This window comes from Nannospalax galili, unplaced genomic scaffold (genome assembly GCF_000622305.1).
Source record: "Nannospalax galili isolate Female #2095 unplaced genomic scaffold, S.galili_v1.0 scaffold442, whole genome shotgun sequence".
NCBI lineage: Eukaryota > Metazoa > Chordata > Mammalia > Rodentia > Spalacidae > Nannospalax > Nannospalax galili.
This window is the reverse complement of record NW_008348806.1, coordinates 563,892-586,003: the sequence shown is the minus strand read 5'-3', so window position 1 is coordinate 586,003 and position 22,112 is coordinate 563,892. Positions and strand designations below refer to the sequence as shown.

Here is a 22,112-nt window from a genome sequence, read left to right as displayed (position 1 = left end):
TTGTCACAAAGAGGATTCTACTAAGAACCCAACAGTGTTCAAACATGATCTAACAAAGTTATGGGACAGTCTTTTGTTTACTTTTTTAAAACCTTTATTTTATTTAGATATTCAGATTATTTTGGTGGCTCCTAGGTTCTATCATCTCAAAGGTACTAACCTCCTGCCTCCCCTTTTCAATAACTGAGAGAGCCGTGGAGGTGCCTTGGCCAGTTCATATCTGTCAAGATGGAGCTGTGTGTCACAGGGGTTTCACTGGGTTTCTTGTGAGACTCCAAGAATCTGGGTGAGGAGAAAGGTCACCCTTGGTCTCTGAAGCCTTAAGCTTGGCTCATTGCTATATTTAATTTGCAAATATTTTATTTATTATTTTTATTTTATGTGTATGAGTGCACTGCCTGCATATGTGTAAGTGCACCTGTGCTATGCAATCCCCACAGAAGTCAGAAGATGGTGTTAGATTCCCTGGAACTGGAGATCTGGATGGTCATTAGCCGCCAAGTGGGTGCTAGGAATTGAACCTGGGTCCTCTGCAAAAGCAGTCAGTGCTCTTAACTGCTGGGCTATCTCTCCAGCTCCGTCCCATTGCTATTTTAATTTTTATTTAAAATATCTCTATATAGGATCAATATCACCTCTATGGAGACAACCTTCTTACCAAGTTACCTGCACTGGAATTTTTGATTCTCAGCTAGTGAGAGAAACTTCAACCAAACTCTGGATTGAGGGGCATCTCTCCTTTCCCAGGTCCCTCAGTTTTCCATTTTCCTACCCTGCCTCAGATACACAGGACGAGCAGGGGGGCCACCCTGATTCTGCGTGATAGATTTTAAGGTGCTTTGTGTCATGAGTGACAATGTGAAGGCAGTCAGCCGCAGCAGCGGACCCTGCTCCCATCTCTTTTGGAGCGTGGCTACAGGCAGAACAGTTCTGTATGGCCTTCTTTTGCTGCCCTTCCTGACGAGCCCCTACCATTTCCATATTCTTTCCTTTCACTTCGGGAAAATCATTGTATGGGGCTTTGCGGAGTCACTGGATGTTTTTGCACATTTGCTGTGATGGTCTCACTTACAGTTTGTTTGGTAACAAAGCTTAGATAGTAAGAAGTCAACTTCATTTAAAACAAGCAGCAAGTCAATAATGGGGCAACACCAGTGTGCTTCTACTGTTTATTCTTCAGCCTTTCTGAGGGCAGAGACTAAGTCATAGTACCATTAACTGCGTAAAGTTTGTACCGTTGTTTAGCAAATACTATTGAGCTTTTTGTATATGCCAGATTTGGAGCTAGGCACTAGTGATACAGAGATAAAATTTTGCTCCTTTCTTTCTAGACCACGTATCCCAGTAAGGGGGCATTTAAAAAAGCAATTTAAACTCAGTAAGAATTATGGAGACCAGGGCTGCAAAGATGGCTCAGAGGTTAAGAGCACTGGCTCCTCTTGCAGAGGACCTGGGTTTGATGCCCAGCACCCACATGGTGGTTAACAACAGTCCGTAACTCCAGTTCCAGGGGATCAGCTCCCTCTTCTTAACCATGCAGGCAATACACTCACACACAAAAATAAATATCATAAAATTTTTTTTTTAAAAAGAATTAAGGAGACCATGTAAGCAGGGGGACAGAAATTCTAGACAACTTTTGCCAGGAGAGAAGCTGGAGTTAAGATGTAGCGAACCAAAGCATATCTGGGGAGAAAGTTGGGGGGAAATTCCAGGATGACAACATGCGTAAAGACTCAGCCGTGAGCAGATATGGGCATCTGCAGAGAGGAACAGAGCAGAGTGGGGAGACGGGAGGGAAGGAACAGCACCACGTGAAAGAACTCTGACTGGAGGTGAAGGATGGCACTCTGAAGACTTCGGGGCAGGGCAACCACCCTGATGCTGCAGTTTTCAAAGTCCTTCCTGCTAGCTGAATGCAGGTAGTAAAGACCCAGGACCCAGCCATGAACCCAAGCTGGACCATCATGCCTGCACATAAGTGGGACTCAATAACTTTGTGAATGAATGAATGATGATGACAGTTCAGTGTTGCCATTCTTCTTAAAAATATTTTATTATTTTATGTGTATGAGTATATTGCCTGCATATGTAAGTGTACCCATGTTGTGGGTCACTCATGGAGATCAGAAGAGGGCATCAGATTCCCTGGAACTGGTCTAGGGGACAGTTGTTAGCCGCCATGTGGGTGCTGGGAATCTAACCCCAGTCCTCTGCAAGAGCAGTCAGTGCTCTAACCCTGGGGCATCTCTCCAGTGTTGCCATTCTTGATATGTCATGCATGTACAGAGCTGCAGGGCCAGAGAACACAATTCTTTCTTGAGAGGACTTGGGGGTGTTTGTCATAATCAAACCACATTTTGAGAAAGTATTCTGGCTGTAGGAGCAAGATGAGCTGAAAGGGAGCTGCCTGGACCACACATTAACTGCTGATGGAGAGGAAGTAACAAAAGTGTGGGGAAGGGAGTGGGGAGGGAGGATGCTCCATCTGTGCACCTGGCACGGGATGCCAGCTCCTCCCCTTCCTTGTATTCACCGGTGGAGCTGAGACAATGTCTATTGTCTAGGGTTCTAAGAATGAAAATGTAATGGCAAACTCTTAGATGAACTAGACTCACAACACAAGGCAGCCACGCTAATCTGCAGCCTATCACTGTGATAAAATACCTGGGGCTGATAGCCAAGTGGGCGTGGTGGTGCACGCCTTTAGTCCTAGCACTCAGGAGGCAGAGGCAGGCGGATCTCTGTGAGATGGAGACCAGCCTCGTCTACATAGTGAGTTCCAGGCCAGCTGGGCCTACAGAGAGACCCTGTCTCAAAAAGACCAAAAAGAAAAAAAATGCCTGCGGCTGGGTACCGTACAAAGAAATCTGTTGAGCTCAGACTTCTGGAGACTCCAGGGCACAGCAGGGGTGTTGGCTTATCTGGTGAAAGCAGGTTAACACAGCAAATGTGTGTTTGAGAGGAAAATTTCACATACCAAGACACAGAGCCAGACCGAGACTGCGGAGCTAAGACGAAAGGCTCTTTGATTCCTTTTCAAGGCAGCACACCCCATCACCTGGTTACTTCCCTTCAGTCCTACTTCCTGAAAGTCCCACCACCTCTTAGTACCACACAAGAGATCAAACTTCCAACACAGGCACCTTTAGAGGCTGTGCTTAACTCATTCCCAGGCTCTAGCAGTGGCTGTCACAGCGGACCCAGGCTCGATTCCCAGCACCCACAGGGCAGCTAACAACTGTCTATAACTCCCGGTTCCAGAGGAATCCGAGGCCCTCTTCTGACCTCCTCCGGCACTGCAAGACATGGATTTTACATACACGCTGGCAACACACTCATACACAAAAAATAAAAATAAAATTGAAAAAAGCAAACTGACTGCTCTTGGTCTTCAAAGCTTTCTTCCAAACTGTACTTATTTTAAAAACTTGTTTACCCCTTACTGTTTCCCAGATTCATTCCAGGAACGGAAATACCCTAAATCCCCCAGGTTCAGAGCATCCCATGGTCGGAGGCAGTCAGTACTACAGCACTGGTTAGCACCGGTCCAGCAGAGTTCTGCGCCCTTGTAAGGCGTATGCGGACCCACGCTCTACCTGGTCCGCTGGGCTGACCAGGCTTCGCGCACCCTGGGGACAAAGGCTGGGTCAGGGCACTGGTGCTGCAGGAGGCTGCGGTCCCGCGGCCCTTCTCCAGCTCCTGCGGGTCCCACAGCCCGATCCCCGCCGCCTGACGTCCCCGCATCCCGAGGTCCCAGCCCCTGGAGGTCTCCGCCTACCGATGTACCCATCGCCAACGGGCCACCTAAGAGCCCAGAATCCAGAGGTCTCGGGGTAACGCACCCGGTTGTCTGCGCACCCCGAGGTCCTCCACTGCCTTAGGTCCCCTCATCTCGCGGTCCCAACACCCGAGGTCCCCGCATCCCGTGATCCCCTGCAACTTAACGTCCCAGAATCCGGAGGTCCCCGCACCCCGAGGTCCCCCCACTGCCCGAAGTCTCCGTAACCCGAGGTCCCGCCGCCCGAGCCCCCAGGCTGGACTTGGGTGGTCCCGGCCGCACCACGTGGGTCTCCACCCCCGCGCCGGAGGTGGGATAGGGATGCTCCAGGCAACGCCTCCGCCGCCCGCCAATGAGCAGCGGGACCTGCCTCGGGGCCGCCTCTGATTGGCCACGCTGCCCGAGGCCTGCGCCGATTGGCCGCCTCGGCCCCGCCCGCGCCGGAATATAAGGCGGAGGTGTGCGCTCCAGTCCCCTGCGCGCCTCCTGCTCCGCCCCGGTGCTCCCCTGTGGTCCTCCTCCGGGATCCTCCTCAGCGATCCTCCCCCGTGGGCCTCCTCCCCGGTGGTCCTCGTTCCCCGTGGTCCTCCTCCGGGGTCCTCCTCCCCCGTGGTCCTCCTCCCCTCCGTGGTACTCCTCCTCCGCGCCCTCCTCCTCCGCGCCCTCCTCGCCTCCCGGTCCCCGCAGCCGGCATGCAGAAGGACGCCTCCCCTCGCGGCTTCCTGCCCAGCTTCCGGCACTTCGCCACGCAAGCCATCCACGCGGGACAGGAGCCGGAGCAGTGGACGTCGCGCGCCGTGGTGCCGCCCATCTCGCTGGCCACCACGTTCAAGCAGGGCACGCCGGGCGACGACGCGGTGAGCCGGGGGCGGGGGGCGGGAGAGCGGGGCGCGCGGAGGATGCTCTGCTGCCCTCGCAGCTGGTGCAGGAGCAGAGGCCTCAGATAAAGCTGCGGGCAGTCTGTGCAGCCGGCCGCTCCACCGGCCGAAGTTCGTGTGGCCTTGGCAGACTTCGTGAATTACCTGTAGCAGCAATCCCCCAGAGCTACAGTAAGAAGTCAGCTGTAAAAATACGAAGGGCCTTGGGCCGGTGGGATGGTTCCGCAGGTAAAGGCGCTTGCTGACCAAGCCTGACCACCAGAGTTTGATCCCCGGAACCCACAGGGTGGAAGGAGAGGACAACTCCTGTCCTCTGACCTCCACAGGAGCACGCAGACACAGACACAGACACACAGACACACTCACCCAATAAATAAATGTAAAAAAAAAGACTTGATAAACCACCTAAAATTAAGATCAGTCTCAATAAGTGTGCTCAGTTAATAGTGACTGAGACCTGTGCGCTAAATGCACACTTAGAACACGTGTATTACATGCAGGGACCCATCAACAGCCCTAGCCTGAACTAAATTCTCGATTGAAATAGCTGAGATTTAGGGTCACCAGGCGGCTGGCCCAAGGCTCATAAGTGCTGAAGCTAAGTGTTGTGGAGCCGGTAGTCCTGCATCTGGCTGCATGGAGCGCCGCCCTGGAACCATGCTAGTAAGAGTTCAAGCTATTGCGTCATACATCAGCTCTTCTGAGCTGGGTAACCTGGGGGAAGTTATTTAACCCATCCAAGCATGGAGTTCGGTTATTAATAGAACCCACCACATGAGCTGTTACTGTTTGTAAACATTATGGTGCACACTCATTACTCGAGTACTTTGTGTTTCACACTGTTCACATTTGCTGTATCCATTTGATCACCACAACAGCCAGGTCAGAGGGCTTTTATAGAGAAGGAATTGACCCAGACTCAGGTGACTTGTAAAGCCTTTAAAATGCATGCACTCTTGTTACACGGCTTCTTCCTCTTTGGTGGCTTAGAAGGATGGATATTGGAGTATTAAGAAGTTGCCCAAGGTTCAGAAGATACTAGTAAACTAACTGCCGCAGGCTCCCAGACCTTGGTTTTGCACTGAAAACTACTTTTGTGTGTTGTCCATCAAGGAAAGTTCTTACAAGCTTAGCCCTTGTATCGTGAGGTAGAGTTTTAAGGACATTTCTACAGCTTGTTAGGATGTTCCTGACTAATAATTTGGAACGAAAATGTGCATGGAACCTCTCCTCCTTGTTTGTGTGTGTAGGTTTGCTGTCCGGGTTCCAAGGGCTCGAAGTTAATCATTCAGGTGTGGTATTAATGATTACATGGTCCTGAAAGTGAGCCAGGAGGGGTAAAGCCAGCTCTGCTCAGAATCTTCAAAAGAGAATAGCCCTGCAGGCCAAGTGGAGAGCTGAATAGGACACACTGGAATCGTTAGTTCCGTTTGAAAAGCCATGGAATGTGGTAGGCAGTTGCCTCTGAAACAAGCTCTCCAACCCCCCAAACGTAAACATGTGCATATTTATGAATATGTGTGGCAGCATGGGGGGCAGGTTTCTGATCCAAGCATTTCGGGGGATTTTGGTATGTACAGCAGCAGAGGGCAGTGGGGAGGTTTGAGGGTGTTCTGAGCCCTGTGAAATCTGCCTGCCCAGTTTTGTCAAAAACAAAGAATAAAACTTTTAAAATTACGGGTACTAGAAGCTCTGGAATCTGAAATAAAGGTAAACAGTGGTTGCAATTTGTCGTGTGCTATGTAAAGCGGGAGGAAGAAATTATAGGACTTGTTTGTATGTTTGTTTGAGACAGTCTTGTATTGTGTAGCCCAGGCTGGCCTTGAACTCACAGATCTGCCTCTGCCTCTTGAGTATTGGGGTTAGAGGCGTGTGAATGTTCAGGTCCTAGGATTGACACAGGCTCTCACACGCTCCAGGTCTTCCAACATTTAACTTCACATTCCTCCAAGCAGGCCACAAGGTTAAGTAGAACATTAGGTGAATTCAGGGCCTGTGGTGTCCTAAGTATGCAGGGAGCCCAACATGGGATTTTATAAGGTACTTTGAGGAGAGGAGGTGCTTTGCTGAGAATTGCTTCCTCTTTTTTTTTTTTTTCTTTTGAGTCGTTTTTGTAGAGTTAAGATTTGATCCCTAATGACCCGTATCCTGCCCGTGTGGCTGGATGACTTGCATCACTTTTGTCTTTGGAAGAGAAGCACAGGTTAGAATTAGGCTGCTAGGCTGGCTCATGTAACCCCTTTTCCTAGTATGTCCAGCTTGTAAGGCAAAGATGAGCCTAACCTAACAATGCACTGCTGTGTTAAGAACCGCCACTTGGAGTTGTGAGCAGCAGTTTCATGAACTAGACATTTGTATTTTTCCACTCTCAGACTAAGTCTTAGAAATGCTAACCCTAACCCATCAGTGTCTACCTCATAAGTGGCAGGCATGTCATTCCAATCCACGTTGGTCATCTTTGAGCATGTCCACACTGACACAGCCACAATGCCACATTTCTGTCTCATGAGTGTATAATAGAAGTCACTATGGTGGGATGGGCCCACAGCTGTGATGATGCTGTTAATAAACTGGAAGTTCTTAAGATGAACGCTTTTCTTCTTCAGGGTTTCCAATACAGCCGTTCTGGAAATCCCACGAGAAATTGCTTGGAAAAAGCAGTGGCCGCACTGGATGGGGCAAAGTACAGTAAGTGACTTGATTTCAGTGGAGGCAGGATCCTTTTTTAAGTGTCTGGGGACCATGGAGGCGCAGAGGTAGAACTGGAAAGAAATAGAGATTCCCCTGTTTTCCTAAGACAGTGAATCTCCTGCCCAGTATCCTCAGTTGGAACATGCTTGTGTGTTCTCGCCAGCTAGAGGTCAGTACGGACAGATGCAAAACACCAGCACTGACTGTTCTGTGTTTTGGTAATTCCACCCTTCATCTCAGGCTATCACTTTGCAAAAGCCGCAATCAGAGGAGCATACTCCCAGGACCTTGTCACAAGGGTGTTCTTGTTAAGTCCTCTGTGTCTCTTATATAGATGATGTGGAATGAGAGAACAGAAGAGAATCTCAGAATCATGTGTGTGTGTGTGTGTGTGTGTGTGTGTGTGTGTGTGTGTGTGTGTGGTATACACACGTATTTCTTGAAGTGGAGACGGGGTTGTTAGGACCTTATTTACAGGAGTTCAGCACTGGCTCAGACAGCAGCACAGGGGCCCAGGGTGATGCAGGTGAGCACTGGGTGGCTGCTCAGCCTTCAGGTCTGTGTCTTCAGCTGACTTGAATTTGTGTTTTGTGACAGGTTTGGCCTTTGCTTCAGGGCTAGCTGCCACCGTGACAATCACCCATCTTTTAAAAGCAGGAGACCAAGTCATTTGCATGGATGATGTGTACGGAGGTAGGTGACCTATCTGGTTCCTAGTATATGCCAGCTGATGCCTTAGAGATAATACGGTGAGCCTTGAATGATATGGGCACCGTTGCACCCCATCCCAGCTAGACTCCACATTCCAGAAGGGCTTCTAAGAGATTGTCTAATAAAATGCGTGTTTAAGCTGCGGTAACAAGGATGTGGGGTTTGCTCAGCCTCCAGACTCATTGCTTTTGGGCAAAGCTTCCTAAACTGGGGGTCCTGGCCCCGTATGAGGCGCAGTCATTTCTGAGTGTTCAGGGGCCAGTACTTCAAAATCAAACTCATGAATCTGAGGTGTCCCTGGCAACTGCCACCCACATTGCATCATGGGATGTTACCATAATCTTGGATCTGAACACACAACATTCACACTTTATACTGGGCATGCCATCACAGCATGCATGCAGTGCCAACAGATGCTGCTTGAACCATCTTCAGTGTTTTTATTGAATGCACAGTTTTCTGCTCTTATAAAAACATGTTTTAGATGAATCTGGAGGGACCGCTCAGTGGTTAAGAGCTCTTGCTGCTCTTCTAGTGGGACCCCAGTTCAGCTCCCAGCACCCACACTGAGCTGCTTACAGTTGCCTGTAACTCCAGTTCCAGGGGATCTGGCACTTGGGCACTGCACTCAAGTGGCGTGCACACACACACACACACACACACACACACACACACACATACACACGTATTGTTAAAAAAAAAACTATAAAACTTAAAAACTATATGTATGACTAAAAATTTTAAAATAAATTTCTTCATGATTTATTGCCTCTAAATCTTTGATTCAATACTTATTTTATGTGTCTAAGTGCCAGGGATTGTGTAAAAGTTCCTCAGGTAAAAGGGGTTATGAGGAGAAAAAGGTTGAGAAGACTTGCTCTAGAGATGAGAATATTTAGAGAGAGTGTGCCCTAGAGTTGTTGAAGATTTTTATCCACACTGGCCAACACCGATTCATTTATTTATTTAAATTTTATTTTATTACGTTTATCTATTTATTGTGTGTGTGTGTGTGTGAGTGCACATGCTGTGACATATATGGAGGTCAGAGGAGAACTTGTGTGTCATCTCTGTTTCCATCATGTGGGTTTGGTGATCAAACTCAGGTCATAGACTTGGCCACGAGCACCATTACCCACTGAGCCATTTCACCAACCAGTGAATCATTTATTTTAGATTCTCAAAAGAAGTTGTTAACGGTTGTTCGTGCTGTAATCCCAGTACTGAGTACTTGTGGGGGTGGGACAGAAGGCTTGCCATGAATTATCCACCTTGGGCTACATAGTGAGTCGGCTGGGTTACAGAGTGAGACCCTGCCTTACTCACACACATATGTGCAGACATCCTTACAGATGATGGTGGTGTGTCAGGAGGGAGCCGCTCAGTGCTTGAAGAGTAGAGAGGGGTTTTACTGAGGAACGGTTTCCGCTTCTTGACGCTTCATGTCCTGTGTGTTTTATTCGGCTCCCGAACCTTTAAGTCAGATTTGTTAATCTGTAGTATAGCGAGGAACAAGCTGCTTAGCTGCACTGAAGTCGCTTTAGTTGTTTCTCCTCCTGCTCGTGAGCACGCAGGTCTGCCGGGAGCAAACCCTTCCTGCCACGGTTCTCAGCCCGTTTTCTGATTTCTGCCTCAGGCACCAATAGGTACTTCAGGAGGGTGGCACCTGAATTTGGACTGAAGATTTCTTTTGTGGATTGTACCAAAACCCAATCACTAGAGGCGGCGATTACACCGCAAACCAAGGTACCTGATAGTTGACCTTTGTCTGTTTTCTTTCTGTTGTTCTGTCTCCGTCTCTTGTGTTCATTGGAGGGTATAATTTAAATCCCATAACATTTCACTGAAGCCGTGGAAACCTGGGCTGGGGTCTCCATGGTTCGATAAGATAATCACTAGGGGTTGACACACCAGTTCTGGAGTGGAATTCAAATCCTGATGTCGTTGGCATATTTTGGATAAATGATTTAACCAGAGTTTGAGTTTCTTCATTTGAAAGAAAGTGATTGCTTCAAAGAAGGGTGATTGTAAAAAGTGAGGGACGGTGGGTGTGAAATGCTTAGTGTAGCAAGAGTTTAGTGTTAACCATAATAAAGAAGGAATGATAAAACAGAGAGATGGGGGCGCTGGAGAGATGGCTCAGCAGTTAAGAACACTGGTTGTTCTTTCAGAAGATCCGGATTCGAATCCCAGCACCCACGTGGCAGCTAACAACTGTCCTTAACTCCAGTCCCAGGGGATCCGACAGCCTCTTCTGACCTCTGCGGGCATTGCATGATGCGGGTGTACTTACCTACATGCAGGCAGTACATGCATATACATAAAAAACAAAAATAATAAATAAAATAAAAAAGAATTAAAACAAACAAACAAAGAAACAGAGTGATTGGTCTGGGAAGGAAGCTGATGCCTAATTTCCCTCAGAAGATTCAGTTTATTCGGATAATGATTTATTAGGAGATTGGGTCTGGACGTAGAGGGAGAAGAGAGCGTTAGACAGAAAGTGGTCCAGTGTATTAAAAACCACATAGCAGGGCTTCAAGGGAAGAGAGGCTTCATTAGGAGTGACTGACATCGGCAGCTGGAGAGACCATTCCATGGTGAAGAGGGTGTGCTGCTCTTGCAGAGGACCCAAGTTTGGGTTCCAGCATCCTTGCTTGGTGGCTCACAGCTGCCTGTTACTCCAGCTCTAGGAGGGTCTGCTGCCTCTGACTCCCACAGGCGCATGCACTCACATGTACATATGTACACATGGAAACACATACATTAAAAATAAAAATCTTTAAAAAGTAAAACACTGAGAAAGGGATGGGGGGAGGGAGGGAAGGAAAAAGAGAGAAAGAGAGAGCGTCACCATGTTAGGCATGTTGGGGCCAGAGGAGCCTTTTTGAAGTAAATGCCCTGAGCATTTGTACACACCCTGCCCAGCAATCCCAAGAACAATAGCATACCAGGCAGTTTTACAAGTTTGGGGGCTGGTAAGAAGTTTCCTCTCACGTGGCTTAGTTCAACATGGCTTATGTGACAGGATCCTGGAAAAGCCAGGTACTGGGCAGGATCATAAATCAAGGGGCCGTTAGGCTATGGCACAGAGGGCTTCTTGACGGAGAGAGAGAGAGAGAGAAGAGAGAGAGAGAGAGAGAGAGAGAGAGAGAGAGAGAGAGAGAATGGGAGAATGGGAGAATGGCTTGATCTCTTCAGGCTGAGATCTGGCCTTTGAAAAGTGACCAGTGTCTTTCAGAGGCAGGCCAGTGTTTGAACAGTAGGTTGTAAATTTTTTCTGTGCACAGATTTGCTGTGTAGCTCAGTGGTGCTAGTGTGGATTCAGCCCTCAGCACCGCCAGAATTTCTTTTTCAATTCAAGAGCAACACCTCAGCCTTAGCAAGCTGTTACTTTTGGTCGTAAGTCCTCCAGGAGACAGGATTATATATGAAGGAAGCTTGCCGACCTCGGCACCCTCAGCCAGTGGCCTTGTCAGGGTCTGCAGGAGACTGCCTGCCACCAATGGTCATAGAGAATGAGCCACAAGCAGCTCTAGCCGGCCCTGGGAAGCTCGTGTGGCCGGAAGGTGTTTGTGCCTGACTGAATGGTAGATGTGGCTCTTTCTAGAGCCCTCATTTAAATTCTGCTGGAGTTAAAGAAGGGCCAGTGTCTTTTATGAGTGAGGCTTTTCCAGCTCCTTGCTAAGATTAAAATGTTAGACTTGTACCCAAGATCATGTTGCAGCAAACACTAAAAGATGAAAGTTTCTTCTCATACAAAATGATTTCCGTCTAGATTACTATTAGGGGAAGCTTTTGCTAATTAAGGTTTGTTTTCAAAGGAAGTTGTTTTTTCTTAATCTTGCTGGAAAGAAAAGAACTTATTCAAATTGCTGGCCTGAGTCTTTCTCAGGGAAGAAATCAGATCACAAATATGACAAATTTTGTTCACACAGTTTTATTTGCTGGTTCTTTCCTGACTTGAATTAATACATTTTCCCCTGAGATACCAGGCTTGGCTTTTAAAGTCAGATTTTTAAGTCCATATAAAACCCATTTTGTACTTAGTTACTTGTTTTTCATTTTTGTTTTTTCAGCTAAACGTACCCTTTAGACTTGGTTTGCATTATTGAGTGCTCCCGTGTCGTGCAATGCCGCAGAGGTCAGAAGAGGGCTTTGGATTCCCCTGGAACTGGGGTTAAGGATGGTTTGTAGCCGCCATGTGGGTGCTGGGAATCAAACCCGGGTCCTCTGCAAGAGCAGTCAGTGCTCTTAACCTCTGAGCCATCTCTCCAGCCCCATTGCTTATTTTTAAGTTATCTGGGTAAGAGTAATAAATTCTTACCTAGGAATCTTTTTTTATAGATCTTTAAAGAAATCAAGACTTACAGAGTATGTTATGCTAACTACTTTACTTTTTATAGTGAACTTCTAGAGCAGGAAGCGGATTAAGCCAGGTCTCTTGCTGGTTTATGTAGGTGGCATAAAGAGTCATTAGTTCTTCTTATAAAAAATATTTATTTTTATTTTATTTCATTTTATGTGTATGAGTGTGTTGCCTGTCTGTATACAAGTGCACCTATGTCATGCAATGCCCGAGGAGGTCAGAAGAGGGCATCAGATCCCCTGGAATTGCCATGTGGGTGCTGGGAATAGAACCCAGGTTGTCTGCAAGAGCAGACGGTGCTCTTAACCACCAAACTCTCTCTCCAGCCCTCGTCATTAGCTCTATTAAAGGGAAGATAATGCAGTTGGATGCAGAGGCACCTTGTTTTTGCACTGTTGGGGAAGTGGCGGATCAGTGCTGTACCAGGGAGTGGTTCTCTCTTTCCCAAGTGAGCTGTAACTGGCTTTCTGTGTGGCTTTCACGTCTTTCAGCCTAACACACATCCTCAAGCTCATACTTAACTATCTGAAGTATTCTTAGCAGCCTTGGCATAATTCTTAGAAATGCGAAGTCTAGGATATATACAGAGTCTCATGTATCCCAGGCTGTAGCTGAGTGGAACCTTGAACTCCTGATTCTCCTGCCTATACCTCTTAAGTGCTGAGATTAAAGGCACCCCCCCATCGTTTACATTTCTGGGGACTGATCCCAGGGCAGGCTTCCTGCACAGTAGGCAAGGCCTCTCCCAACTAAACTACACCCCGAGTACTAAGGTTTCATATGTGTATATATGTATTATATATGTAATATATAATTTATATTGATATTTATATAATCTATTATTTGTCTTTGAGAACAAAATTTTGAGACACTAAACTATGTCTTTGGGATAATTGTCTTTTTCTTAATGGGAAATGATTATAAAATTAACTTTAGTACTTTCCTGCTTAGATGCACATCATCTCATTTTGTCCTAATAATAACTCTGTAAGGTAAATATCACCAGCCCTGTTACAGGGTGAAGAACTGGAGAAAGCCAAAGCAAATTTACTCGGTCAAGACTTTTCAGAAATTTGTAGGGGCAGCGCAGATTCAGACTTGACCTCCTGCTTTCACTGTCTGTGCCTTTGCACATGGCACGAACAGCTCTATAGCTGATGTAAGACTGATGCATGTGTGGTATGTTTTACAATTTTTGTTTGCTGAATTACTGTAGCTTGTTTGGATCGAAACCCCCACAAACCCGAACTTGAAGATGGCTGACATCGAAGCTTGCGCACGTGCCGTCCATAAGCACAGAGACATCATTATGGTCGTGGACAACACTTTCATGTCGGCGTATTTCCAGGTGAATGAAAGGAAGACCTTAGTATGATTAATGAGCCACACAGATATCTGTAATTGGGAAAGGGCTAATTTACAACAAAATCACCAGACTCCTGAATGGAACTATTATTAGTTAGACAAAGAATTGAATTTGGATTTTTTTTAAACCATTAGCTAATATATTTTTATTTGTTTATTATTTATTTATTTATTTATTTATTTATTTATTTTTATTGTCGTTTTAAGACAGGGTCTCCCTATAGCCCCAGCTGGCCTGGAACTCACTATGTAGACCAGGCTGGCCTTGAACACAGAGATCCGCCTGCCTCTGCCTCCCAAGTATTGGGATTAAAACTGTGTGTCACCACACCTGGCCAGCTACTATCTTATTAACTATTTTATTTTTAAGTGTGTATGTGCATGCGTGCGTGCGCGTGCACCTGCACGTGTGAGTACAGTGCCTGTGGATGCCAGAGGCATTGGTTGCCCTGGAGCTGGAGTTATGGGTGATTGTGAGCCAGCCTAATGTGAGTGCTGGGAACCAAATTTGGTCCTCTGCAAGAGCTGTATGTGCTCTTTACCATCTTGTCCAACTCCCTTAGTTAATAGAATTTCAAAACTATGTTAATGTCTTGAAGGAAGTTTTGTTGGTAATAGTGAGCCCAGAGTATGAGAGTAAAGGAATTTGTACTATAGGCAGAAGCACAGGGGATGAGCGCTCAGTCTGCATCCCCAGGAGGGAATGGGGTCCTTTATAGCAGCTGAGTTACCTGGCCTTGCCTCCTGGGCCATGTGTGTGGAGTCACACCAGAATAGATCAGAGGATGGCAGCTCACTATCCTGTTAGGTGGCAAACTGTATAACAACACTTACCCTTCCTGAGACAGGCCATTTGGGATTCGGTGCCAGGAGTCATTTGGAGTTAGGCTCTAGATGTTTCTGTGGGTGTGAGAGGGTCAGGCTCTAAGCGCTTAGGGCCTGAAATTAGGGATTTAGCCTTTTATTTAGAAACTTTTTGTTTCTGCATATGATATCTGTGTCTTTAGACTATCCTGTAGGTCAAGATTTCTGGTCCTCTTAAGATATGTAGAGTCTGTGTAGACTTGGATTGTTATGTTAGTATCTGCAGATTCCTTCCACATCATAGGCACTAGGATGCCTCTGTGTTGGTTGTCGATCCATGTTGCTCTTAAGGAAACCTCACGTATCTTACGACTATTACATGTTAGTCAGGTCAGAACCTTCCCAATAGACAAAGCTGTGACGTCTTAGTGTGCGTCACGTCTTCTTTCCAGTGCTCCTTCCCTGAGCCCCCCACTGACTAGTCCCAGTACTTTGTCTTCTACTTGTTCGTATTTGGAATTTCCACTTCCTGTTTTGCTATGACTACAAACATGAAGGCTGCCATCCTGGCCCTCTTGGGCTGCCGCGGTACCATGCTGTGACCTGGGCAGCTTCAGAACAGGACACTGTTTCTCACAGTTCTGAGTCCAGCATTGAGGTGCCTCTCATGCTGAGAGGTAAGCCGAAGTTACTCCCGGCTTGCCGAAGGCACTGGGTCCCCAAAGGGGAGGCACCCAGGCGACTCTCTGGGACTCTCATGAGGCTCTGATCCCTCTCGTGAGGGGTCTGTCCTTAGGAGCTCATTATGTCCCAGAGCCCCAACTCCTAACACCATGAAGTTGGTGATTCGGTGTGACATAGGGGCACAGACATTTCAGTCATAGCCATGGTGCTTTCTAGTTAGTTTGGGCTGCATAGAGATACTCTGTCTGAAGGAAAAAACCCCAATATGTAATCTCCCACCCCTATGTGTACGAATTTTAAAGGCTAAAGGATTAATTTGCAGGAACAGGAGAAAATAAAGGCTAAAGGATTAATTTGCAGGGCAGGAGAAAACAATCTGAACAAACGTTTTAAATTTTTGATTTTCTTATTCTTGTGTGTGCTGTGAGGTGGAAGGAGAGGTCTGAGGACAACTTGGTCAAGTTGCTTTTCCCCTTCAACCTTTACATGGGTTCTGGGGATTGAACTTAGATCACCAGGCTTATGCAGCAAGCACCTTACCCATTGAACCGTCTCACTTGCCTGAACAAATTTTTTAAATTTTTTTATTTTTTGTTTTTTTTTTTTGACAGTGTCTCCCTGTAGTCCCAGCTGGCCTGGAACTCCCTGTGAAGACCAGGCTGGCCTTGATCTCATAGAGATCCACCTGCCTCTGCCTCCTGAGTGCTGGTATTAAAGTGTGTGTCACCATGACCAGCTTATTTTTTTAATGGACTTTTTAAAGATGTCTTTCTATTTTATGTATATGTGTGTTTGCCTACATGTGTGTATATTCACCATATGTGTGCTTGGTGCCCAAGGAGGACAGAAGAGGGTGTTGAATTCCCTGGAACTGGAGTTACAGGTGGTTGTGAGCCTCCATGTGTATGTTGGGAACTGAACCTGGGTCTTCTAACAGGAACTGCAAATGCTCATAATCTCTGAGCCATCTCTCTAGCTCCTGAACAGATAAAGTCTTTTTTAAAAAAATATTTTATTAGCCGGGCATGGTGGCGCATGCCTGTAGTCCCAGCACTTGGGAGGCAGAGGCAGGTGGATCTCTGTGAGTTCAAGGCCAGCTTGGTCTACATAGTGAGTTCCAGGACAGCTGGGGCTACAGGGAGACCCTGCTTCAGAAAGACAAAAAATTTATTTATTATTTTTATTTTATGAGTATGTGTATATTGCCTGTGTGTAGGTAACCAGTGTACCTGTGTTGTGCAGTGCCCGTGGAGAACAGAAGAGGCTGTCAGATCCCCTGGAACTGGAGTTACAGACAGTTGTTAGCTGCCATGTGGGTGCTGGGATTTGAACCCGGGTCTTCTGCAAGAACAACCAGTGTTCTCTCCAGCCCCCAAATAAAAGTCTTTATAAGTGACTTTCTATTAGTCAAAACTTGAATAATGAAAGAATGATTAACAGTTAAAATCATAACACATCAAGTGTGAATAATCACAGCATACCCCATAAGGTTTTAATGATTAAAAATCTAAGCAGATTAGCTTGTACTTACTTGGCATAAAAACTGCCAACTGCTTCTGTAAACTGTTTTACGTGTTTAATGAGCTGTAAAATACCAACAGCTCTGCTGTAGGTAATAATCCAGGACCAGTCAGCAACTGTAAAGAAAAAGGTTCAGGGGCAGGTTGACCTGGGCTGGGCTGGAACTTGAGCCTTCAGACTCCACCCTGAGCCCAAGTTTTTTATCTTGATGTTTATTTGGTAGAATGGAGTCAAGGGGCAGATAAGATGTGCAGTTTTTTAAAAAGCTGGGTTAGACTCAGACTGGAAACAGCCAGCGGGTGTGGATAGAATAGTGTATTTCCTCTTCCTTTTTCTTTATTGATTGTTTTTATTTCATGTGTAAATAATCTGATGCCCTCTTCCCCTGGAACTGAAGTTACAGACAGCTGTTAGCTGTCACGGTGCTGGGCATAGAACCTGGGGCCTTTTCAAGTGTAGCCAGTGCTCTTAACTGCAGAGCTGTAGCTCCAGTCCCAGAACAGCATATTTCCAACTGGTTTCTCATTTAAAGTCCAAACATCTTTTCTCTTTCAGCGACCTTTGTCTTTGGGAGCTGATATCTGTATGTATTCTGCCACAAAATACATGAACGGTAAGACAAGTCCAGCTCACATTTTAGATGTTCTTCAGCAGATGGTGGTGGCCGGGGCCCTGAGTTTGGCCTCTTTTCTTCTGCTATTATGTGGAATTTATCTGTGACTCGCTGAAAGTCAGACTAACGAAAAAAAGACTGATTAAATATGTGGTTTAATTATTATTAATTTATTAATTTCCTTTTGTTTGGTTGGTTTATTTATTTTTATCATTTAAAAAAAAATGTGTGTATGTGGAAATGTGCATGTGAGTGCGGGTGCCTGCAGAGGCTAGAGGCATCAGATCCCCCTGGACCCAGAGTTATAGGTGGTTGTGAGACACCCCCTGTGGGTGCTGGGAACTGAACTCAGATCCTCTGCAAGACCAGCAAGCTTTCTTAACCACTGAGCCATTTCTCCAGCCCCCTTGGTTTTTTCGAGACAGGTACTCATGTAAGCCAGGCTGGCCTGGAACTTGCTATGTAGATGAGACTGATCCTCCTGCCTCCACCTCCCAAGTGTTGGGGTAACAGGTGTGGGCCACACACCCAGAGGATTCCATTTATAATAAACACAAAAGCACAATGTGGTCTTTGGGAAAGGCCTAGAATTTGCTATAAAGGGTTTGTGTTTGCTTTGTTGCCTTTTACACGATTTTCATTTTACTCTTTGAGGTTTGGTTACTGCTGCAAAATTGAACAAAATTTACTTATCAAAATTTGATAAGACTTTTTTCAAGGAAAAAATCAATTTAGGAAACTAAAATGAATAGTCACACATTGTTGTTAATTGAGATATTGTTTGTTTTGTTTTAGGCCACAGTGATGTTGTCATGGGATTGGTGTCTGTTAACTCTGAAGAGCTCCATAATCGGCTCCGTTTCCTGCAGAACTGTAAGTGGTAAAAAGCCTGTATCTTGTGTGTGTGTGTGTGTGTGTGTGTGTGTGTACACATGTGTGCAGGGGAAGACAGGGCCTGCTCTCTCTGTCCACCTTACTTCTTTGAGACGGTCTCCCCTGAGCTGCAGTGAGGCTAGTGCCCCGTGATGCTCCTGTCTCCACCCCCCACAGCACTGGTGTTACAAGTGTGGGTGCTGGGATCTGAACTCAGGCCCTCTTCTTGCACAGTGGTCACTCTTGCCCACTGAGCCATCTCCCTAGTCCCTAAATCCGGCATTTCTTTTGATGCCTGCAGGGATTACATTTGATATTGCTTGTATTTTCACAAAATGTGAAGCCTTTAGAGTAAAAAAATATGATTTTTAGAAGAAAGCAGAAGAAAAAGATAAATTCTGTTTCCTGTTTATGCCATTTAGTTTATCTCAAGTCTGATAAGTATAGATGACCATTGCACTTTGACACATAGAGATTAAAACACCCTTCTAGAAATCAGTATTAAGTAGGCAAAGAGGTAGAGGGGGGAGCTGGTTTACTGCTTGATAAATGTCCTTTTGATTATGAAAATAGCCATGAGGTGACTGGATAAGTGTGCACTGCTCTTCCAGATGACCTGAGTTTGGTTCCCAGCACCCACATCAGGTGGCTCACAGCCACCTGTAAGTCCAGCTCCAGGGGATCCGGTGCCTTCTTCTGACTTCCACAGGCACTGCACTCAATGTGCACATGACCACACCCAGATACATGTACACACATTAAAAATGAAAATTAAAGTCATTAAACATAGGAACGAGGTGTGTATTGTTAGACTTGTAGTAGCATACTCCATACTCACCATGAATGAACTGCTCATTGGTTCTGTGGTGCATTGCAAGGCTACACGGCGTGCCATGTCACTAAGTCATATAGAGACCCTTCATGCTCCAAGGGCCGCCTTCGTTACCTGGTTGACAGCACGTTCCTTTCTCTGGCTTAAAACAACCTTCTCTAGTGTATTTTCTTTTTATTTATTCATTTTATTTCATTTTTAATATACTGTACTGAATTTTTGTATATTTCATACAGAACATTTTAATCCTCTTTATAGCCCCTTCCCCATCGGCCCTCCCATAGCTCCCCTCACCATATTTCATGCATGCTGTTGTTTATTTGTATATTTCATACAGAACATTTTAATCCTCTTTATAGCCCCTTCCCCATTGGCCCTCCCATAGCTCCCCTCACTGTATTTCATGCATGCTGTTGTTAAGGCCTATGGAGTTAAGTTAGTGTCCCCTGATGTCCCTCAGAGCACATTTGTCCACTGGGGTCTGTCACTCTATCTAGAGTCCCTCAAAGTGTATTTTTCACTGTCATGCTTTATTTGAAAACATTTTCCTCCCGAAACACAAACGCTGGGCTTCGTAGCTTCTCAGAGTCAGAACCAGAGAATTCCCTGGGCCCTGCCATATCTTCGGGCCAACCCAGGCTGTGTTTCTTTTTCAGCAATCGGCGCGGTTCCTTCTCCTTTTGACTGTTACCTGTGCTGTCGTGGTCTGAAGACTCTACAGGTCCGCATGGAGAAGCACTTCAAAAATGGCATGGCTGTGGCCCGGTTCCTGGAGTCTGATCCCCGGGTAGAGAAGGTCGTTTATCCTGGTATGGCAGTCGAGCTCTGCTTTCTCAGACTTTCTCACTGTTCGTTTGTCAGCGACACTGAGTCAGGGTCTGGCGTGGGCTTAGCAGAAAGTGGATAGACAAAGGATTGGTCTTGTGGTGCCTGTGGGTACTGGATGTCGGGTGCTGAGTGTCCCATGCTAGATGCGTCCTTGGTAATTTTATCTCTAAGGCTTGAGTGTACCCACTCAGATCTCAGGACTTCTCGCCGATTGGCTGGTGTGCCTACTGTTTATTACTGGCTCGCTATGATCTGATGGGAGTTTGTCCTGCTGCGTCTTGGTGGTCTAGGGTTTTCCTGAGGCTCTCTTCCGTTCTTTGCTCTTTTAAGAACCCAGGGTGCTCATGTGGGTTAGCAGACTCACTGCTACCCTAGGATTGATTTGACTAGTCTTTAAGTTGTGGTGGTCTTAAGAAAGTTTGTTCTTTTTTACTTTCTTTCTTTCTTTTTATTTTATGTGTATGAGTATCCTGCTTGCATGTATGTGAGTGTACCACATGTGTGCAAAGCCCACAGAGGCCAGAAGAGGGTGTCAGATCCCTGGAACTGGAGTTATAGATGGTTGTGAGCTGCCATATGGGTGCTAGGAATTGAACTCAGGTCCTCTGGAAGAGTGGCCAGTGCTCTTAACCACTGAGCTGCTGCAAGTATGTTCATAGAGCCTGTGGCCATGGTGTCTTGAGTACAGGAAAATTAAGAATTTTTTTCAAGGAAACAAGAAAATTGAGGGCAGAAATGTGTATGGGAACAGACCCTACCTCTCACTGTAAAGAGCTGTTGACTGGGGTCTGTCTTGGACAGAGGGAGAATGAAGAGCTCTGAGGTGTGCCCTGAGGAGGGGAGCAGAAGGGCACGGTCAGGCTTCCTCAGACACGTTCAACAAATGTTGGGCCTGGATTTTCACTGAGTCTAGGGATAAATACTGAGGAAGGTTGGGGTCGATCTGCAAAGAAATGGAGGAGGGGGTTTGAATATGATCACAATATAGTGAATGAAATCCTGAAGAATCAACAGAAATATTATTTTTTAAAAAAAGCGAATAGAAGAAAAGAGAAAGACTACTGGCCTCACGGAGGTCGTCTTGTGGGTTGGACAGATGAAGTAAGCGAGGATTTAGACGGATATAACTGAGAAGGGGAGTCAGCTCACAGGGAGAGCACGTGCAGAGGCCCTGGATGAAACAGACTCTTGCTTCAGGGGGTCAAAAAGGTGATGTGGCTGGGGCATGGGAGGTGGAGGGGAGATGTCAGGATAATGTTGGAGAGGGCAGAGGCCAGAATGTCAGATGTGGCCCTGCACAGCACCTTGTCAGGCTTACTGGCAGGAGACTCAGGAACAGTGAACGTGTCCCCTTGACGTTGTATGTCTGGCTCTAAAATGAGATTGCCTGGTGCCTTGTGTTTGCAGGACTGCCCTCTCACCCACAGCATGAGCTGGCCAAGCGCCAGTGCACGGGCTGCCCCGGGATGGTCACCTTCTACATCAAGGGTGCACTGCGGCATGCGGAGGCTTTCCTCAAGAGCCTAAAGGTGAGCGTGGCTCAGGCGTTTCCTCTGAGATTCCAGGTGATCATTCACTGTTACCCCCAGGCTTTGTGCCTGTGGATCGTGTCCACAGCCAGACCAGTCAGAGCTCTCCTGGTGTCTCACATCTGTCTCTAAAACTGGAAGGACAGAATTAATTTGATTAGGCTAGAAGAGTAATTTTTACCGGACATTTAGTAAAATTAACTGGCCAGCTTAATAACCTGGGGCATTAAGACAGGAGGACCACTGGATTCCTGGAGTCTCAGACTAGCCTGGGTAACATGGTAAGAACCAATCCCAAGGGGAAAAAAAAGAGGAAAAGTAAACTTTCACCACATTGTAACACTGTCTTAGTCTCTTGTTCTTGTTCCTATAAAAAATATCTGAGGCTGGGTGTATTGGCCTATTTTTATTTCTTTTTTTTTTTGTCTTTTTGAGACAGGGTCTCCCTGTAGCCCCAGCTGTCCTGGAACTTACTATGTAGACCAGGCTAGCCTCGAACTCACAAAGATCCACCTGCCTCTGCCTCCCAAGTGCTGGGATTAAAGGCGTGCACCACCACGCCTGACCCCAATTTTTTAATTAATTCGTGTGTGTGTGTGTGTGTGTGTGTGTGTGTGTGTGTGTGTGTGTGCC

General features: G+C 46.4%; 1 protein-coding gene across 1 annotated transcript in view; it reads left to right on the top strand.

Moving 5' to 3' along the window:
* Positions 1-4,266: 4,266 nt before the first annotated feature.
* The window catches only part of Cth (cystathionine gamma-lyase), a 25,054-nt gene continuing 7,208 nt past the window's right edge, over positions 4,267-22,112 (top strand). The window contains exons 1-9 of the mRNA XM_008846081.3: positions 4,267-4,638; positions 7,266-7,347; positions 7,948-8,043; positions 9,698-9,807; positions 13,647-13,778; positions 17,360-17,417; positions 18,213-18,290; positions 19,779-19,931; positions 21,358-21,479. Of these exons, the coding sequence (XP_008844303.1) occupies positions 4,474-4,638; positions 7,266-7,347; positions 7,948-8,043; positions 9,698-9,807; positions 13,647-13,778; positions 17,360-17,417; positions 18,213-18,290; positions 19,779-19,931; positions 21,358-21,479 (996 nt within the window). The 5' untranslated portion in view covers positions 4,267-4,473. The remainder of the gene's footprint in view (positions 4,639-7,265; positions 7,348-7,947; positions 8,044-9,697; positions 9,808-13,646; positions 13,779-17,359; positions 17,418-18,212; positions 18,291-19,778; positions 19,932-21,357; positions 21,480-22,112) is intronic.